Source organism: Bison bison, unplaced genomic scaffold (assembly GCF_000754665.1).
Source record: "Bison bison bison isolate TAMUID 2011002044 unplaced genomic scaffold, Bison_UMD1.0 scf7180017864373, whole genome shotgun sequence".
NCBI lineage: Eukaryota > Metazoa > Chordata > Mammalia > Artiodactyla > Bovidae > Bison > Bison bison.
In genome coordinates, this window is record NW_011494945.1 from 4,518,139 (window position 1) to 4,535,065 (window position 16,927).

Consider the following 16,927-nt stretch of genomic DNA (forward strand, 5'->3'; position numbering starts at 1 on the left):
GAATGGGAGTCATTTAATTTCTGCTTGTATATTGGATATTATATTCTGCCCCAAGTACCAAATTTTAAGCATACTGAAAAAGTAAAGTGAAAGAAGAAGAACACTAGAAGGATTTGTGAGCACCATCACTTTTAAAGAACAGTGGAAAGAATAGATAATATTTACTCTAATTAGAAAAGAATTATGAAACAAATGATAAAAATCCCTTCAAATATTTTAAAAGTTATCATGTGGAACATGGCATAGATATGCTACATATGGCTACACAGGACAAAGGCAGAAATGAAAAATTTTTGTATAATATAGGAAGAAAGTTATTAACAGTTTGAGCCATTAATAATTTTTATTTGGAAAAGGTTTAATGAAAAAATTATTCTACATATAATAAAGTAATATTTTCAAGACAAGTGAAAGAAAAAGGTGTGGGTAGAAAGTAAGTTTGCCCATCCAGATGGAAGGGAAAATATCAAGCTATGATCTAGTGAAAAATGTAAATTGGTTGGAGATAGAACTTAAGGGGAGTATCCATCTGGACTTCACAGTCCATCTGCATTCCTCAGTAACCATGCTTTTACAGCTCCTGCTGGGATTGACTCAATACCTGTACTGCTTCCTAGCCTATCTGTCTGACCCCTTTTATTTTCTCTTTCATCCCTGACCTGAATAACCCCTTGCCTGTCTTTTTATTTGTTTTTTCCAATCATAATGTAGTAATTGTGTATCTATGGAGACTTCTTAGAATATCCTAAAATGCCACCTTTTTACAAATTACCAGGTACTCACCTAAGCTGTTATATGTGTATATTTAATGATAAGATAAAGGGGACAATATAAGGAAGAACATAACTAGATATGGTAATCCAAGACATTGTGGAGCTGTGAATATAGGAATGGTGGTATCTTCTAGTTTTAATTTTCAGATCTGCTTTGTTCAGTTTTACTATTATAGTGTCAAATTAGGCAAATTATTTGAGTCTGAGATGCTTTTTTCTAATACTCATACTCACTGATGAATCTTAATATTCCCTAGATCACTGTGCAGAAATACCCATAGAAGCTCAACAGAAGAAGATGATTCATCTTCAGAAGAAGAAATGGAATGGAGTAATAATAGTTTGCTTCTAGCCAATCTTTCTATACCTCAGTTAGATGGAACTGCAGATGAAAATAGTGGTAAGTAAACTAGTCTACTGTGAGCATTTTGTTATGTAGGGGCTGAAGATATATTTGATTTTGAAAAATATAATCACAGTTGGCTAAGTGAGACTATGACAATACTGTTAGATTTTGTCCTTCTCAAGGATGTTTTCTTTTGAGAGAATGTAGATAAAATATGTCTTTTCTCATTTCTAAGAGGATAGCTTTTATCAATCACTGATTAGAGCTTTATAAACTTTAATCAGTTTATCGTAACATTTAACCGTAGAAAACTATAAGAAATATGCTTAGCTTATTTAAAGTGATAATGCAAAAAAAGAGTGATAATGCAAAGATGTGTGTTATTTTATGGAAACTTTCCAAGGCAATGAGATTTTTCCGCTTATTCTCTCAAAAAGCATGAATATTGATACCATCTGTTTTTAATCAAAGGCATATGTGTTTAAAATAATGACTAATAGTCAAATGTAACTAACTCTCGATTATTCAGATTGAGATATCCTAGTATGAAAACGACCTTTCTGTTGAGTTAACTATTTTAAACATACAACTGTAATTTCATATAACTTCTTTCATGGTGATAGCATCATGATATAGGAAAATATTTTAAAAATTAGAAGAGTTGAAGTTAAGCAAATTCTTTTTTTCCTCATTTCAGACAATCCACTGAACAATGAAAATTCTAGAACCCACTCTTCTGTGATTGCAACAAGCAAGCTATCAGTAAAACCTTCCATCTTTCACAAAGATGCTGCTACATTAGAGCCCCCATCTTCTGCTAAGATTACCTTTCAGTGTAAACACACAAGTGCCCTTTCTTCCCATGTTTTGAACAAGGAAGATTTAATTGAAGACCTTTCACAGCCAAGCAAACTAGAGAAAAGTCTAGATCATTCAGTCACTTCTTTTACAAATGAAAGCACTTACTCTATGAAATATCCTGGATCTTTAAGCAGTTCTGTCCATCCAGAAAACTCTCATAAAGAGAGTGGTAAGAAAGATGTCCTCCCAGTATCTTCCTGTGAAAGTAGTACTTTTGATTATGAAGACAATATTCCACCTGTTACAAGACAAATACCAAGTAGAAAGTATACAAACATTAGGAAAATTGATAAGGATGCCCCTTTTATACATATGAGCCGTCACACTAATGAAAGTACATTGGGCAAAAATTCTTTGAACTTTTCTGACTTAAATCATTCAAAGAGTAAATTATCCTCTGAAGGAAATGAAAAAGGAAACAGCACAGCTCTGAATAGTTTATTCCCTTCATCATTAAATGAAAATTGTGAATTGCTGTCTTGCTCAGGGGAAAATAGAACTATGATGCATTCTCTTGATAGCATCGCTGATGAAAGTGGACTAAATAAACTTAAAATTAGATATGAAGAATTTCAAGAACATAAAACAGAAAAACCAAGCCTCAGCCAGCAAGCAGCACATTATATGTTTTTTCCCAGTGTTGTTCTCTCTAATTGTCTCAGTAGGCCCCAAAAGCTCTCTCCTGTCACATATAAACTACAACCTGGCAATAAACAGTCCCGGTTAAAAATGAATAAAAAGAAGCTTTCGGGTCATCAAGAGACTTCTACCAAAACTGCTGAGACTGGATCCTCAAAAGATAATTATATACAAAATAATCCTTGTAATAGTAATAATTCTGAGAAAGATAATGTATTGGCTAGCGATTTAATTAAGGTCACCCGTGGAACTTTTGAAAATAAAACATCTACAGACAGTTTTGTAGACTGTCACTTTGGAGAAGGAACCTTAGAAACTGAGCAGTCCTTTGGATTGTATGGAAATAAATATACCCTTAGAGCCAAACGCAAGGTAAATTACGAGAATGAAGATAATGAGTCAAGTTTTGTAACACACAGCTCAAAAATTAGCCTACCTCATCCCATGGAAATTGGTGAAAGTTTAGATGGAACTCTCAAATCTCGAAAACGCAGAAAAATGTCTAAAAAGTTGCCCCCTGTCATCATAAAGTACATTATTATTAATAGGTTTAGAGGGAGGAAAAATATGCTTGTGAAACTAGGAAAAATAGACTCTAAAGAAAAACAAGTAATATTAACAGAGGAAAAAATGGAACTGTATAAAAAACTTGCACCTTTGAAAGATTTTTGGCCAAAAGTTCCTGACTCCCCTGCAACCAAATATCCCATTTATCCATTAACACCAAAGAAAAGTCACAGAAGAAAATCAAAACATAAGTCTGCTAAGAAAAAAACTGGTAGACAACAAAGGACAAATAGTGAAAATATTAGAAGAACTTTGTCTTTCAGGAAAAAACGGTCACATGCTATTCTTTCTCCTCCTTCACCATCTTATAATGCTGAAACCGAAGACTGTGACTCAAATTATAGTGATGTTATGTCTAAACTAGGTTTTCTTTCTGAGAGAAGCACAAGTCCCATAAACTCTTCTCCACCTCGCTGCTGGTCTCCCACAGATCCAAGAGCTGAAGAAATTATGGCTGGTGCCGATAAAAAAGCAATGCTTTTTAAGGGTCCTAATGTATATAATAGTAAGACTGTTAATTCCCGTGTAGGAAAAAATAGTCGAGCAAGAATGCAGGTTAAGAAATCAAGAACAAAGCTTGTTAATCCCTCTACAGTTTCTAAGAAAAGGAACAAACGAAATCAGACAAATAAACTAGTAGATGATGGAAAAAAGAAACCAAGACCAAAACAGAAACAAAAAACAAATGAGAAAAGTACACCAAGAAAGCATACAACACTAAAGGAAGAAAAACTAAAATCTCAAGCTGGTACTGAAGTGAAATTTGTGCTGAAACATCAGAATGGGCCTGAGACCGCAGATAATTCTGGAGGCTCTCAACTACTTTTTAAACAGAAAGATGTGTCATTAATGGGCTCTGCTATAGATCATCCTCTTTCTGCTCCTATCCCCACTGGAATTCATGCACAACAGAATTTATCTGGCTGCTTTTCTTCTTTCCTAGAAAGCAAGAAACCTGTAGATTTGCAGGCCTTCCCCAGTTCACGAGATGATGTGAATTCTTCTGTTGTTTGTAGTTCTTTAGGACCTGGAATCTCAAAAATTAATGTTCAGCGATCTCATTGTCAAAATACTATGTTTACTCTAAAAGAATCAAGCTTGATTCAAAAAAATATATTTGACCTTTCAAACCATTTGTCTCAGGTAGCGCAGAGTACACAGATGTCTTCTGGTATAATGTCTCCAAAGATAGAAGAGAATGCAAATATACAAAAAAGCTATTTGTCATCTCTTGGAAAGTTAAATGAATATCGTAATTCCCTAGAATCAAAGCCAGACCAGACGTATGCCCCTAATTTTTTGCATTGCAAAGATAGTCAGCAGCAGATTGTGTGCATGGCAGAACGTTCAAAGCACAGTGAAACTTGTTCTCCAGGAAATGCAGCTTCAGAAGAAAGTCAGATGCCTAATAATTGCTTTGTAACTTCTTTGAGAAGCCCAATCAAACAAATAGCTTGGGAGCAAAAACAAAGGGGTTTTATTTTAGACATGTCAAACTTTAAACCTGAAAGGGTAAAGCAAAAGCCATTGTCAGAAGCAGTTTCACAAACCAAAGCACTTTCTCAATGTAGGAATCGAAATATGTCAACACCTTCAGCATTTGGTGAAGGACAGTCTGGACTGGCAGTTCTAAAAGAATTGTTGCAAAAAAGACAACAGAAAGCACAAAATGGAAATAGTATACAAGACCCATTATCTAATAAACAGCAGCCAAACAAAAATATCTCTGTTTCCCTTGAGCATAACAAATCAGTTAAACGAACACGATCAGTAACATCTCCAAGAAAACCTCGAACTCCCAGAAGTACAAAACCTAAAGAAAAAATTCCCAAACTTCTTAAAGTAGACTCTCTAAATTTACAAAACTCTGGCCAATTGGATAATTCCCTATCAGATGATAGTCCCATCTTCTTTTCAGATCCAGGTTTTGAAAGTTGTTATTCACTTGAAGATAGCTTGTCCCCTGAACATAATTACAATTTTGATATTAATACAATAGGTCAAACTGGATTTTGTAGTTTTTATTCTGGAAGTCAGTTTGTCCCAGCTGATCAGAATTTGCCTCAGAAGTTCCTAAGTGATGCAGTTCAGGATCTTTTCCCAGGACAAACTGTAGAAAAAACTGAGTTTTTAAGTCATGATAACCAGAAATGTGATGAAGACAAACATCATGCCTCAGACTCAACCGCATGGATTCGATCTGGTACTCTAAGTCCTGAACTATTTGAGAAATCACCCATAGATAGCAATGAGAATCATCGCAACAATCAGTGGAAAAATACCTTTCATCCTCTAACATCTCGGTCTAATTCAATTATGGAGACTTTCTGTATTCAGCAGTCAGAGAACTGTCTAAATGAAAAATCCAGATTAAATAGGAGTTCAATAAGCAAAGAAGTGTTTCTTAGCCTCTCACAGCCGGGCAGTTCAGACTGGATTCAAAGTCATACCAGAAAAGAAATGGGGCAGTCTCTTGATGCAGTCAATACTTCTTTTACTACAATACTATCCTCCCCTGATGGTGAACTTGTAGATGCAGCCTCTGAAGATTTAGAATTGTATGTTTCAAGAAACACTGATGTGTTGACACCAACTCCGGATAGTTCGCCAAGGTCTACCAGCTCTCCCTCGCAATCTAAAAACGGCAGTTTCACTCCTCGAACTGCTCACATTCTGAAACCACTTATGTCCCCACCAAGTAGGGAAGAAATTATGGCAACTTTGTTGGATCATGACCTTTCAGAAACCATTTACCAAGAACCATTTTGCAGTAATCCTTCTGATGTACCAGAAAAGCCCAGGTAATCAGAATTCTTTTTCCCCTTGGGTCACTCTGAATAATTACAATGTATGTAACAAAATTTGGTAACTGAGTACTACTTTCTCTCTGATACTGTATTTGTAAGTATATCATTATGAAAACAATTTTGTAATTATGGACATATTAAAAGAATTCACAAACTGGGTGGATAGTTGTACCCAGAGAAATTTATTTAAATTGATCAGTGTTGGTCTTGGATCTGTTATTTTGCAATGCATCAACATTAAAGGATTAGAGACTGTCTATGACATGATGCCAAGAAGGATGTCATAATACTTTTATAGTATTATCATTTTAAAGATGGTATTTAAGTGGTAAGCTTTCATAATTTTAAGAACTTTTTAAAAAAAGTTTGAAAATAAGCATACATATGTTTTAAATACTCTTAGGATATTTCTCTAAATGAAGATTATTTTAAGTTGTTTCTATTACATACACTCTCTTTTCATATTGCCAGCATCTTCATTCATATTGTTACTGTTGTTGTACATTTATTAGGAGTACAAGATGGACTTTGATTCCCCTCATCTCTTCTTTTAAGAATCTTTTCAGAAAAGTGATAAACAGAGAGACAGATCCATGCACACACAAAGCCAGTAGCAAAAGGTGAAGGTTTATAAATAGACCACAGCCCTGGCCTATTTATAAATCAGTAGTTAAGTAGGTATCCTATCCTGCCTGTATCACCAAGGTAGAACATACCTGATAAGCGCTAAACTGGAGGGCAAGGCTTAATCCAAGAAGTTTAAGGGATGGCTTTGGCCCCTGTGTCTTTGATCCTGTTTACCTAATCAGTTGCAGAGAGAGGCAGTTCATTTCAGCCATCCAGTCAGAAGCAGAGCAGAATTGCCAGGACTGCTGAGGCAGACCCTGCTTAATCTAAATGATGGAAGGAGATAGGATGTGCCAGCAAAGGCAACAGGCCACACTGCATGTATGCACTGACCTTGAGCAGCACTGTGTTCCTTACCCTACTGAAACAGACAGTGAATGCCAGGCTTTTTACCCAGCAGATTAGCAGTAATTTCTGCAAGAGTCCATTTAAGAAAGGGGTGAGAAAAAGTGATCAGAAATACAGAGTAGAAGTTCCCTCCTCTAAGGATTTGAAGTGAAAGGTAGAAAATCCCTCACCCTGCCTCACCCCCGCACTGCCTGGCACATAGTTTTGCTGTTCTTTTGTGCCTGGTACCCACATTTGGTTTTTTAACATGAATGGAACTCTTTATTTCACTGTCAGAATATATGAACGTATGTTCCTTAGCCATTAGTTTCCATTATTTTGGGGACTTTGACTTTACCAGTAGTGATTATGGTTTATTTTTTCATCTGTATTTTCTTCCTTAGCCTTGCACATCTTCTTAATTCTTAGTTAACTTAGCATGTCCTAGTCATTTACTCTGTGTTACTATTAATTGTTGTCCAACTTTGGCGCTTATTCTGCAGTTGAAATAAAAGGATATGATAGTCATTATATTTGAAATTTGTACCCTATACAAAGTTTTCTAATTAAAAACTATGTATTCACTGTAGAAAATTTAGGAAAAGAAGAAATAAAAATGACACCATTTCTCTACCTAGTAACAACCATTATTACTATTTTAATGTTTTCATTTTTCAGTATAGTTTTTATTTTGTTTTATTGATGTGTTCTTACTATAATCACAATATTATGTTGAAACTGATTCACTCACCACTATAATGTAAACATTTTCCAAATTTATGAGTGTCTTGAAACATCATTTTAAATGACTGCATAATATTCTATCACATGCATATTACTAGACAGAAACGTTGTTCTCTGTTTGGCTACTATAGAGAATTATGTGATACCGTCTTCATAAAGCATTTCTTGTATTTTGGAGTCTTTACTTAAAACTCTCAGAATAGGATGACTGAAAAATTTAAGGCTCTTGATATATATTACAGCATGAGTTGTAGCAGTTAGCATGCTGCTGACAATATCCAAGAAAGCTGAACTTACCACACCTCAGCAATTTTTGCTTATCTTTTACTTCATTATGATCTCTGTATTATTAATATTAGAGTTGGGTATAGTCACATATGTGTACTCAGTTCCTTCGATAACAATAATTCTCCTAATTTTTCATAAAGCTGCAACGTAGGTACAGGGAAGGTGCTAATCCTGATTATGGAGTTAACTAGTAAGAGCTAGAATCTTTCCATATATAGGGGGAAAGGAAATGTGGTAACTCTGGTGCTGTTCCTGCAGCTCCAGTCAAAAATAAGAATTCAGTTCATTGAGTTTTATCTAAAAGTGACCAGGTCATTTGGGAAATCATGCCCTACAAGAAGTAATTGCAGAAACTAAGAATGATCTTCATACTCATGAAAGAGATACCATGAAGAAGAAAAAGTAATATTATGTTGCTGCAGAAGGCATAAATACATGACCTATGGATAGGTTAGAGAACGAAATTTAGCTTAATACTTACAGTAACTATTAGAAACGAGGCCAGGTTTCCTTTTAAGTAGTGATTCTTCACATACATTAGTAGCATTTAACCTATGTGCACCTTGCCAACTGCTAAATTCTTACGTTAGTATTAACCTTTTTCATGTAAAGGGGAGAAAGAATTACGGTAGTTTACATCAATTGTGTGTGACTTTTGTAATGTTTGAGGGAATTTGGCAGGGTATAAAGACTTGTTTGAACTGACAGGCTTTGCTAGACTGCTGCATAGAGAGTAGAGAATGTATAAAGAGGTTATAGATAAAATCTGGGGTATAGTCTCTGATGATAAATTCTTCCAGCATTTTAATTCTTATATGGTGACAGTGGAAAGTTATTTAAGATGAATAGAGGAAAGGAATCGGATGTGTCTGTACCATCTCCTAAAAAGAAGGCTTCATTGGACACTTTCTTTCCCTGGTATTGATGATACCTTCCAAAGGAAGTTAATTTAGTAGTCATATACCTGTTAGAAAAAGCATATTGAGACTAAAGATGGAATGTACCTGCATAAAATATATGTTTGTGGAGGTTGGGGCATAGGATGTGGAAATGGAAGAAAGAAATAAGCATTTTTAAAACTCCAAAAAGAACTTTTAAAAATCTCTAAGTTAAGGAGCTAAATATTTTGGTAATTTTTCTTTGAGACAAAACAGTTCTAAAATATGTTGTTTATAGGGAGATCGGCGGACGGCTTCTCATGGTAGAAACTCGACTTCCAAATGATCTGGCTGAGTTTGAGGGAGACTTTTCTTTGGAAGGACTTCGTCTATGGAAAACAGCCTTCTCAGCAATGACTCAAAATCCAAGACCTGGGTCACCCCCTCGCAATGGCCAAGCAGTTGTCAATAAAGGATCAAGTAATAACTGTAAAATGGCTGAAGATAAAAAAATTGTGATCATGCCTTGCAAATGTGCCCCAAGTCGACAACTGGTTCAGGCATGGCTTCAAGCCAAAGAAGAATATGAACGTTCCAAGAAACTGTCTAAAACGGAGCCAACTGGAGTTGTAAAATCTGCTGAAGACTTCAGCTCTTCAGTTAATCCAGATGACAGACCTGTAGCGCCTCCAAAAATGGATACAACTCCACATACACTCCCCACTACAGCACATACCAAGGAAGATGTTGACAATTCTCAGATTGCTTTACAAGCGCCAACCACAGAATGCCATCAGACTGCAAGTGAAAGTCAGACGCTGCCACTAGTTGCTTCTGCAGGTGATGCTGAGAAAGATCAGGATGATGACGATGACTATTACATTAGTTATAGCTCTCCTGATTCTCCAGCAATTCCCCCTTGGCAACAGGCAGCATCCCCAGACTCCAAAACATTAAATGGAGATGAGAGACCCTCATCACCAGTAGGGGACCTGCATTCTCTGACTATTGAGAACTTACTAAAGCCTGTAAAAGATGGTGTACAGAAGAGCCCCTGCACTGAGTCCCAGGAGCCTCTAGTGATATCCCCAGTTAATGTTAGGACAAGAACTGAGATATGTGAATCACTTTGCCTTCATAGTACACCAATCATACAGAGAAAACTAGAAAGGCTTCCTGAGGCAACTGGCCTTAGCCCTTTGTCAACAGGTAAGTTTACAAATAACAAAGTCACCATGGAGCTCTTCAGATACCAGAAATGAAAGCAGCATTGACTATGTAATGAAAATCAGAGCTTTTTAAATGTAATTTTAGCTCAGCTAATGAGAGGTTATTGTTATTTTATCCTGTCTTAGATATCATCACATGATAACTTTTTTATCTTTCTGCTGTGAAATATACTCACATCTGTTTCCATCCTTTCTTCTTGCCTTCTGGGTAAAATGTAGGAGCCCTCTCAGAAACCTTATCTTCTTTCTCAACTTAATTTCCTACTGGCTTTGATGTATATCCAGATATTTCCCACCCTGTAAAATAGAAAACCAAACACCTGTCTTGACCTTCTGTCTTTTAGCCTGTACTCTTTTTCCTCTCACTTAAAGCCAAATTTCTTAAAAGATCTCTCTGAGTTGATAGCTCTATTGCTTTACATCATACTCATTTGTCAGCCCACTCTAAACTGGATTCTGCCCCCATCAATTCACCAGTATGGATCTTGTGAAGATTCTCTGCGATCTTCATGTAGCTAAATCCAGTGGATGTTTTTCAGTCTTTCTATCGCATGCCCTCCAAGCAGCCCTTGTTCTTATGACCACACCTTCCTTCTTAGAGCTGCTTCTCCCTTTGGCTCTACCCCTACTTCTCTGTTTCTTCCCACTTGCTTTCCTTTGAAGTTTACCTCATATTCTCAGTTATTATCTAAATATTGTAGTTTATTAGGGCTTAGCCTTAAGCTTTCTTTACTCTGTGTTCTCTCAATGACCTAGTTCCTGCCCACAGAATTGATAATTCACAAATTTTAATTTCTAGTTTAGAATTCTCTTTAAAGCTTCAGAATGGTATATCCAGCTACCTTTGGCATTTCTATTTGAATGCTCAAAAGCACCACAAGGTCAGTATTTTTTAAACTTAGTTTATGATCTCATTGTATCCATTCACTACCAATCACCTAGCATGCTTTATACACACGCATACATGCCCACACATTGAAAACTGTTCCTAATTTGAATGGACAGTACCACGAGTTCTGTCACTGAGTTACACGGGTCAGAAACAGTGGTCTTATTTATAATATCACCTGATTCCCTCACTGCCCATCCTGTGGTTTTCACACTTCTTTGTTTCCTAAATTACCCAAAACTCTCTGCCTCTGTCTACCAAGGTACTACCAAGCCCTCATCTCTCACCTGGGCTTCTACCCTAGCCTTCTTATTCACCCTTAACAATTTCCAGTTTTTTTGTTTGGTAATCAGGGAAAATTCCCACTCTTTTCCTAGTTAATTTCTATTCTTTCTTTGTATTTTAGCTCAAAAAAGCTCTCCAAATTCCCTGACTAGATAAAATTTCTCAATTATCTTCTGCTTTGTTGTACTTATCCCAGTTATAATTTTACTTTTCTATATGTATTTGATCAATGTCTGATTCTCTCTCTAGACCTCACAAGGGTACAAGATTATTTTTTTCTTCATCTTCATAAATACTTGATAAGTCAGTGAATAAATGGATTAAATGGTTCCCTAGGGTAATAACTGAGGAATAAAATCCAACAACTAAAATCTAAATGTTTTTATTTAATAGTACAAATATTAAAAGTTATTTTAGTGTGGGAATCACAGGTTGGAATCAGTTTCATTTTTAAATTGTGAAATCTTTGTGAAGAATTTATAGGACAGTACTCATGAATGGTACCTAAGAGCTGGAACAACAAAAATTAAAAAGAAACAAAAACACTGAAGCAGGCAATTTTGATTTGTATGTTAAATATAAAATTTCTTTCTACAGAACCAAAAATCCAGAAATTGAGTCATAAGAAAGGAAGTAATACTGACGCTCTTAGAAGAGTACTCTTAACACAAGCAAAGGTAACTATGCTAAACATATTTAAAGATCAGTGGAAGATCCATTCTTATTCTTGGATTTCAGTTAGATAATTGATAACTTTGTGTCTCAATTTTTTAATAATTTTATTATATTTTTGCATCATTTATTTACATGTCTTTGAGACAACAAGAAATTGCCTAATTAAAAAAATTTTTTTTTGTTGTTGGGATCTAAAAGATTCTTATATGTAAATACAAATATTACAGAGAAAGTGAATATGATAGCCAAAATGTGGATTATGAGGATACAAATACATTAACTGATTACTGGCAAAATCAGAACAATCCAATGACAGCAGAGCTCAAGTAAGTGATTTTTGATCCCACCAAAAGTATATCCTTTTTCTTGGTTTATTACTTTTTTCTCAAATATAGCATTATTGATTTTTCAGTTCATTTTGCTAAATATCAAAGGAAAGCAACATTATTTATTACCAAAACTCTGAAAAATCATAAATGTCTTTATTCAAATACTAAAAATTGTTGTAATACTTAACTGGAAATACATGGTTATGTGAAAAAAAGTATGCATTAGACATGTATCCTTAGAAATATATTATAGAGATCACTTCTGTATTGGCCACTTCTCGTAAATATCATTAACTACATAAAATATATTTTAGTATTTCTATTTTGAGATTACAAATGCTTTTTAAAACTATCATTTTTAAATCAGTATTGAATTAAAAGTCATATATATTAAAAACAAGTATGAGTGCTCTATGAACATAAATCAACACTTTCAGGAAAATGATTAATGGATTTGGAAATCAGAATATATATTTTTTTATTTAAAAAAAAAATAGATTCCATTCTTTCTAACCCCTTGAAAATAATACTTTAGTTTATCTTTCAGATACATGTTGTATTAGGGTAAAATACAAACCCACAGTTTTAAATCTTTTATACATTTTTAGCCAGACTACTTGCAAATATATTGCTTGCTTGCTTGTCATATTTCCAAGAAAGGTCAAGATAAATGTCCATGTGGTACAAATGTCAACTCTCTACAAAGCTATTATTTTCTGTATTGGGGGTTTGTAAACTCAAGAATCAATATATGGTTGACTTACAGATTATATCAGATATTTCTACACATACCCAGTTCTGGTATCTTGAGTTACTAGCCTGAAAAAATGCAAATAAAATACTTAAGTTTCTTCTTTTACTTAAGGAGATGGTACTAATTTATCATGTATTACTAAATGCATAAAGTTATCTAAGCAGAAATAAGTAATCAAAAGAAAGGAAATGATTGCTCATTATTTTTTTCTGGCTCTGTGTGTTCTTTTTTTAATAGAATCAATTTGCAGCAGTAAATACCCCAAAGAAAGAAACTTCTCAGATTGATGGACCATCCTTAAACAATACTTATGGTTTCAAAGTCAGCATACAAAACTTAGAGGAGGCGAAAGCTTTACACGAGGTAAAACTGCAACAGTAAGGACACATACACATTTCAACTCTTACGTTTTATTCTGTGGTACAAGTACAGAAATTTTTTACAGAGAGAGGACTACACTGAATTCTATACCTGTTCATCTTTATCTTGTTCTTATTATCCTTACTATTTTATGTATTTGTATGAAACAGAGAAACTTTTAAAGTAGTCATCAGTTATTGAGACTGCTTTGTGGTTTCACAATTTTCTCAAACCTTATACCTGAAATTTTTAAAAAGAAGCTAAAATTTAGAAAACGTTTCTCAGCTATTTGAAACTCTGTATATTACTCTGGGATTGTTATATTACCATGTTATATTACATCCCTACCTACTTGCATTGTCTGTTTGGTTGACTTAGTGAATTATTGTTTGTACAGTTCATTTGTTCATGTAATCTTTATAACCCAGTTATCTTCACAGCACAAACCATATGCAAAGACTGGGAAGCTATCTTGAAAAAAATGTACATTCTTACTGGAGAATATATATGAATGGTTCACTGTAAATTTATCTGTATTCACTGTTAATTTATCTGTGTTTACTGTAAATATTTCTGTAAAGAAGACACAACTCAGAACATGTCTGATTGGCACAGAGGTGAAATTAGAATATATTTTCATTGTTTATTTGTGTGCCGTCAGAATGGTAGCTACTAACATATGTTTATTGAGAATTTTAAGTTTGGCTTACATATCTAGGAAAGAAATTCTAGATTTCATTTTAATTTTAAGTAATTTATTTCCATTACAACGTTTGCAGCCTCACTGAGATGTGCCATAAATGTAAAATGCATACTGATTTCAAAGACTTAATAGGAAAAAAGAATATGAAATACCTTATTAGTAATTTTTTATATTGATTACATGTTGAATGGGTAGTTTTGATATATTGATTATGTGAAAATATTTTAAATTAATTTAGCCTATTTTTTAATGTGAGTACTGGAAAATTTTAAATTATGAATGTGACTTTCATATTTCTTTGGGTCAGTACTGGTTTATACAGTTGTTTTATGTCTTTGCCCTTATAGCTGAGAATATGATTTTTTTGGTTGGGTTTTTGGTCTCCAATAGGTTCTATCTTCTGAGGATTAGATGAGTTGACTAAGAAAAATTTAAATATTGTCCTCATTTTTACCCTAACTTTGATCTAAGATTTTTACTTTTTTAGAATTAGATCAGAACATAGTCTACCTAATAGTTTATTTGCACATTTCTTCATTCAGCAGCATTCATTTAGTTCCTGTTTTATATCTGATTCTATACTATCCCCTGAAGTTCAGATAAATTAAGTAACAAGCTCAGGAATGTTTATCTTATCAAGTACACACCCAAAATTCAAAAGTTAAAGAAAATACTTTGTAAAAAATATTTATTAAAGCAAATGTGATAGACCTTAACAAAAAGACTTGTTGCATTTGATTTTTTCTGTTATTATCTGAAAAACGTATTTTCCTTCTTATACTGTTGTTTTATTCTATGTAACCCTATTTTAGAATCTTGGGCCTTCTTGAAGTTAAAATCTCTCTGAAGGTCTGGCAAGTTGCTCGTAGCTTCCTCACATGCTTTTTGTGTCTCAAGACACAGTCCAAATAGCCACCTGGTGGTCAGATAGGGAATGCACCAAAATAAAACTACTGTACTCTATTCCCTTTACTAGGAAATTGTGCTCCAAGCATTTTTCCTCTTTTCCATTACCCTGGGCTAATCTCTCTTTCTCTCTTCTACATATAAAGTACTCAGTGCAGAAAAAGAGGTTTGTATTCCCTTTTCTTACCCCCTTCTTTACTGATTACACTCGGTAAATCTCTCTCCATCTCTTCATTCCATATGTTGGCTTAAAAAAAGTACCCCTAAGAACTATAATGCATTTTATATTGAGGAGTGAAAAGGCAAATTTGGAGTGTGAAATTTGGCCTAGTGTATAACTAAATCAACCTCCAGAACTCTTTTGGCCCGAAATTGTCTTCAGTCTTCTCCATAGTTTTTCCACATGTTCCTTCTTTTCTAATTAAACTGATTTTTTATTTTGTTTAGGTTTAGGGAGACGGTTTCCATTTCACAATTTTTGGAGATTTGTTTTATTCCATATGCCTTATACATGCATAATTAATGTTCTTTATATTTTAAAAAGTACTTAATAACAAATTTACTGATGAATGCATGCACTATTACATGTACATGGTAAAAAACTTCAAGACAAAAATATTTACATTGGAAGTAAGCTTCTCTCCCATATGAATTCCCTTCCCCCAAAACAGTAAACAGTTTTGTGTTTTTTGTCTCTTTGCAGACATTTTCTATGCATGTGCTTAACATTTTTTATATATGTGGAAGCATATTACACTCATTTATTCCATTTATCACTGTATTATGGTGATCTTTCCATATTAGGACATACAGATCTGGTTCATTCTTTTCAAAATGTTAAAGGTTACAGAGTATTCATTCTGTGTAGCATTTATGTATGCCACCTAATTTATTGGCAGTAACCAGTTCCAAACTGATAGAGATTTAGGTTTTTAGTCGTTTATAATTTATAAAAACTGAAAATAGTATCATCTTAGTAAACATCTTTGTGCATTTTGTGCATATATTTTGGCCACATAGTATATCTACTGGATACATTCTCAGGAGTAGGAATGCTAGATTGAAGGACATGTCTTATTTTTAATTGAAATAGTTGATTTACAATATTATATGTTTCAGGTATATAGTGATTCAATACTTTTATAGATGGTACTCCATTTAAAATTATTATAAAATAATCGCTGTATTTCCTTGTGCTGTATAATATATCCTTGTTGCTTATTTATTTTATACAAAATATTTTGTATCTCTTAATCCTCTATCCCATCGTGACCTTCCCGCCTTCTCTTCCCAGTGGTAACCACTAATTTGTTCTGTCCTTATAAAATTTTGATTGATATTATTTAGTTGTCCTCCAGAGATACCTACTAAATTCTACTCCCATTGCTAAGGAGAATTTCTGCATTTAAATTTCAACAGATGGCATGCACGATAAATACAAAATATAGATCCTTTATTAAATTAAGGTGACCTGAATAATTGCAGTATTGTAACAGTACTCTCCTATTTTCCACTGCCAGATATCTGTATATCACTGGTACAGTAATGGCTATAATTCCAGCTGTAATCATGAATCCAATCTATATCTTTTTTCCTTATCCAGAGTTTATTCTTAACTCTGTCTTAGAGAAGTAAGTAAGGATTACTGTTAAGTGTTTTTATTGGCATAGGAAGTTAAGTGTAAAAAGCAAAAATATTACATTTTTTGGATTACATGTCAAAGAGAAAATGTACATGGTCAAAAAACTGGCTGTTGTGTTTGACATCTTACAATTCTTATGATTTTTGTTTTCAGGAAAAACTATTTTAAAAATTGTCTATTATATATGAAAGTCTAAGTAACTCTCAGAGAATTAACAAGTAGGAGTTTCAAACTAAAAAGTAGAACTCTTTTGAGTTTAAAGTACAGGTAGAACAATAGTTAACTGAATGGAAAGTAA

General features: G+C 34.0%; 1 protein-coding gene across 5 annotated transcripts in view; it reads left to right on the top strand.

Annotated features, from left to right (window-relative positions):
• The window catches only part of REV3L (REV3-like, polymerase (DNA directed), zeta, catalytic subunit), a 178,271-nt gene that overhangs the window by 101,804 nt on the left and 59,540 nt on the right, over nucleotides 1-16,927 (top strand). For all 5 annotated transcript variants that reach the window (XM_010856597.1, XM_010856599.1, XM_010856598.1 and 2 more), the window contains 5 exons: nucleotides 1,031-1,173; nucleotides 1,817-5,987; nucleotides 9,156-10,066; nucleotides 11,858-11,937; nucleotides 13,256-13,381. In XM_010856597.1, coding sequence (XP_010854899.1) covers nucleotides 1,031-1,173; nucleotides 1,817-5,987; nucleotides 9,156-10,066; nucleotides 11,858-11,937; nucleotides 13,256-13,381 — 5,431 coding nt within the window. The remainder of the gene's footprint in view (nucleotides 1-1,030; nucleotides 1,174-1,816; nucleotides 5,988-9,155; nucleotides 10,067-11,857; nucleotides 11,938-13,255; nucleotides 13,382-16,927) is intronic.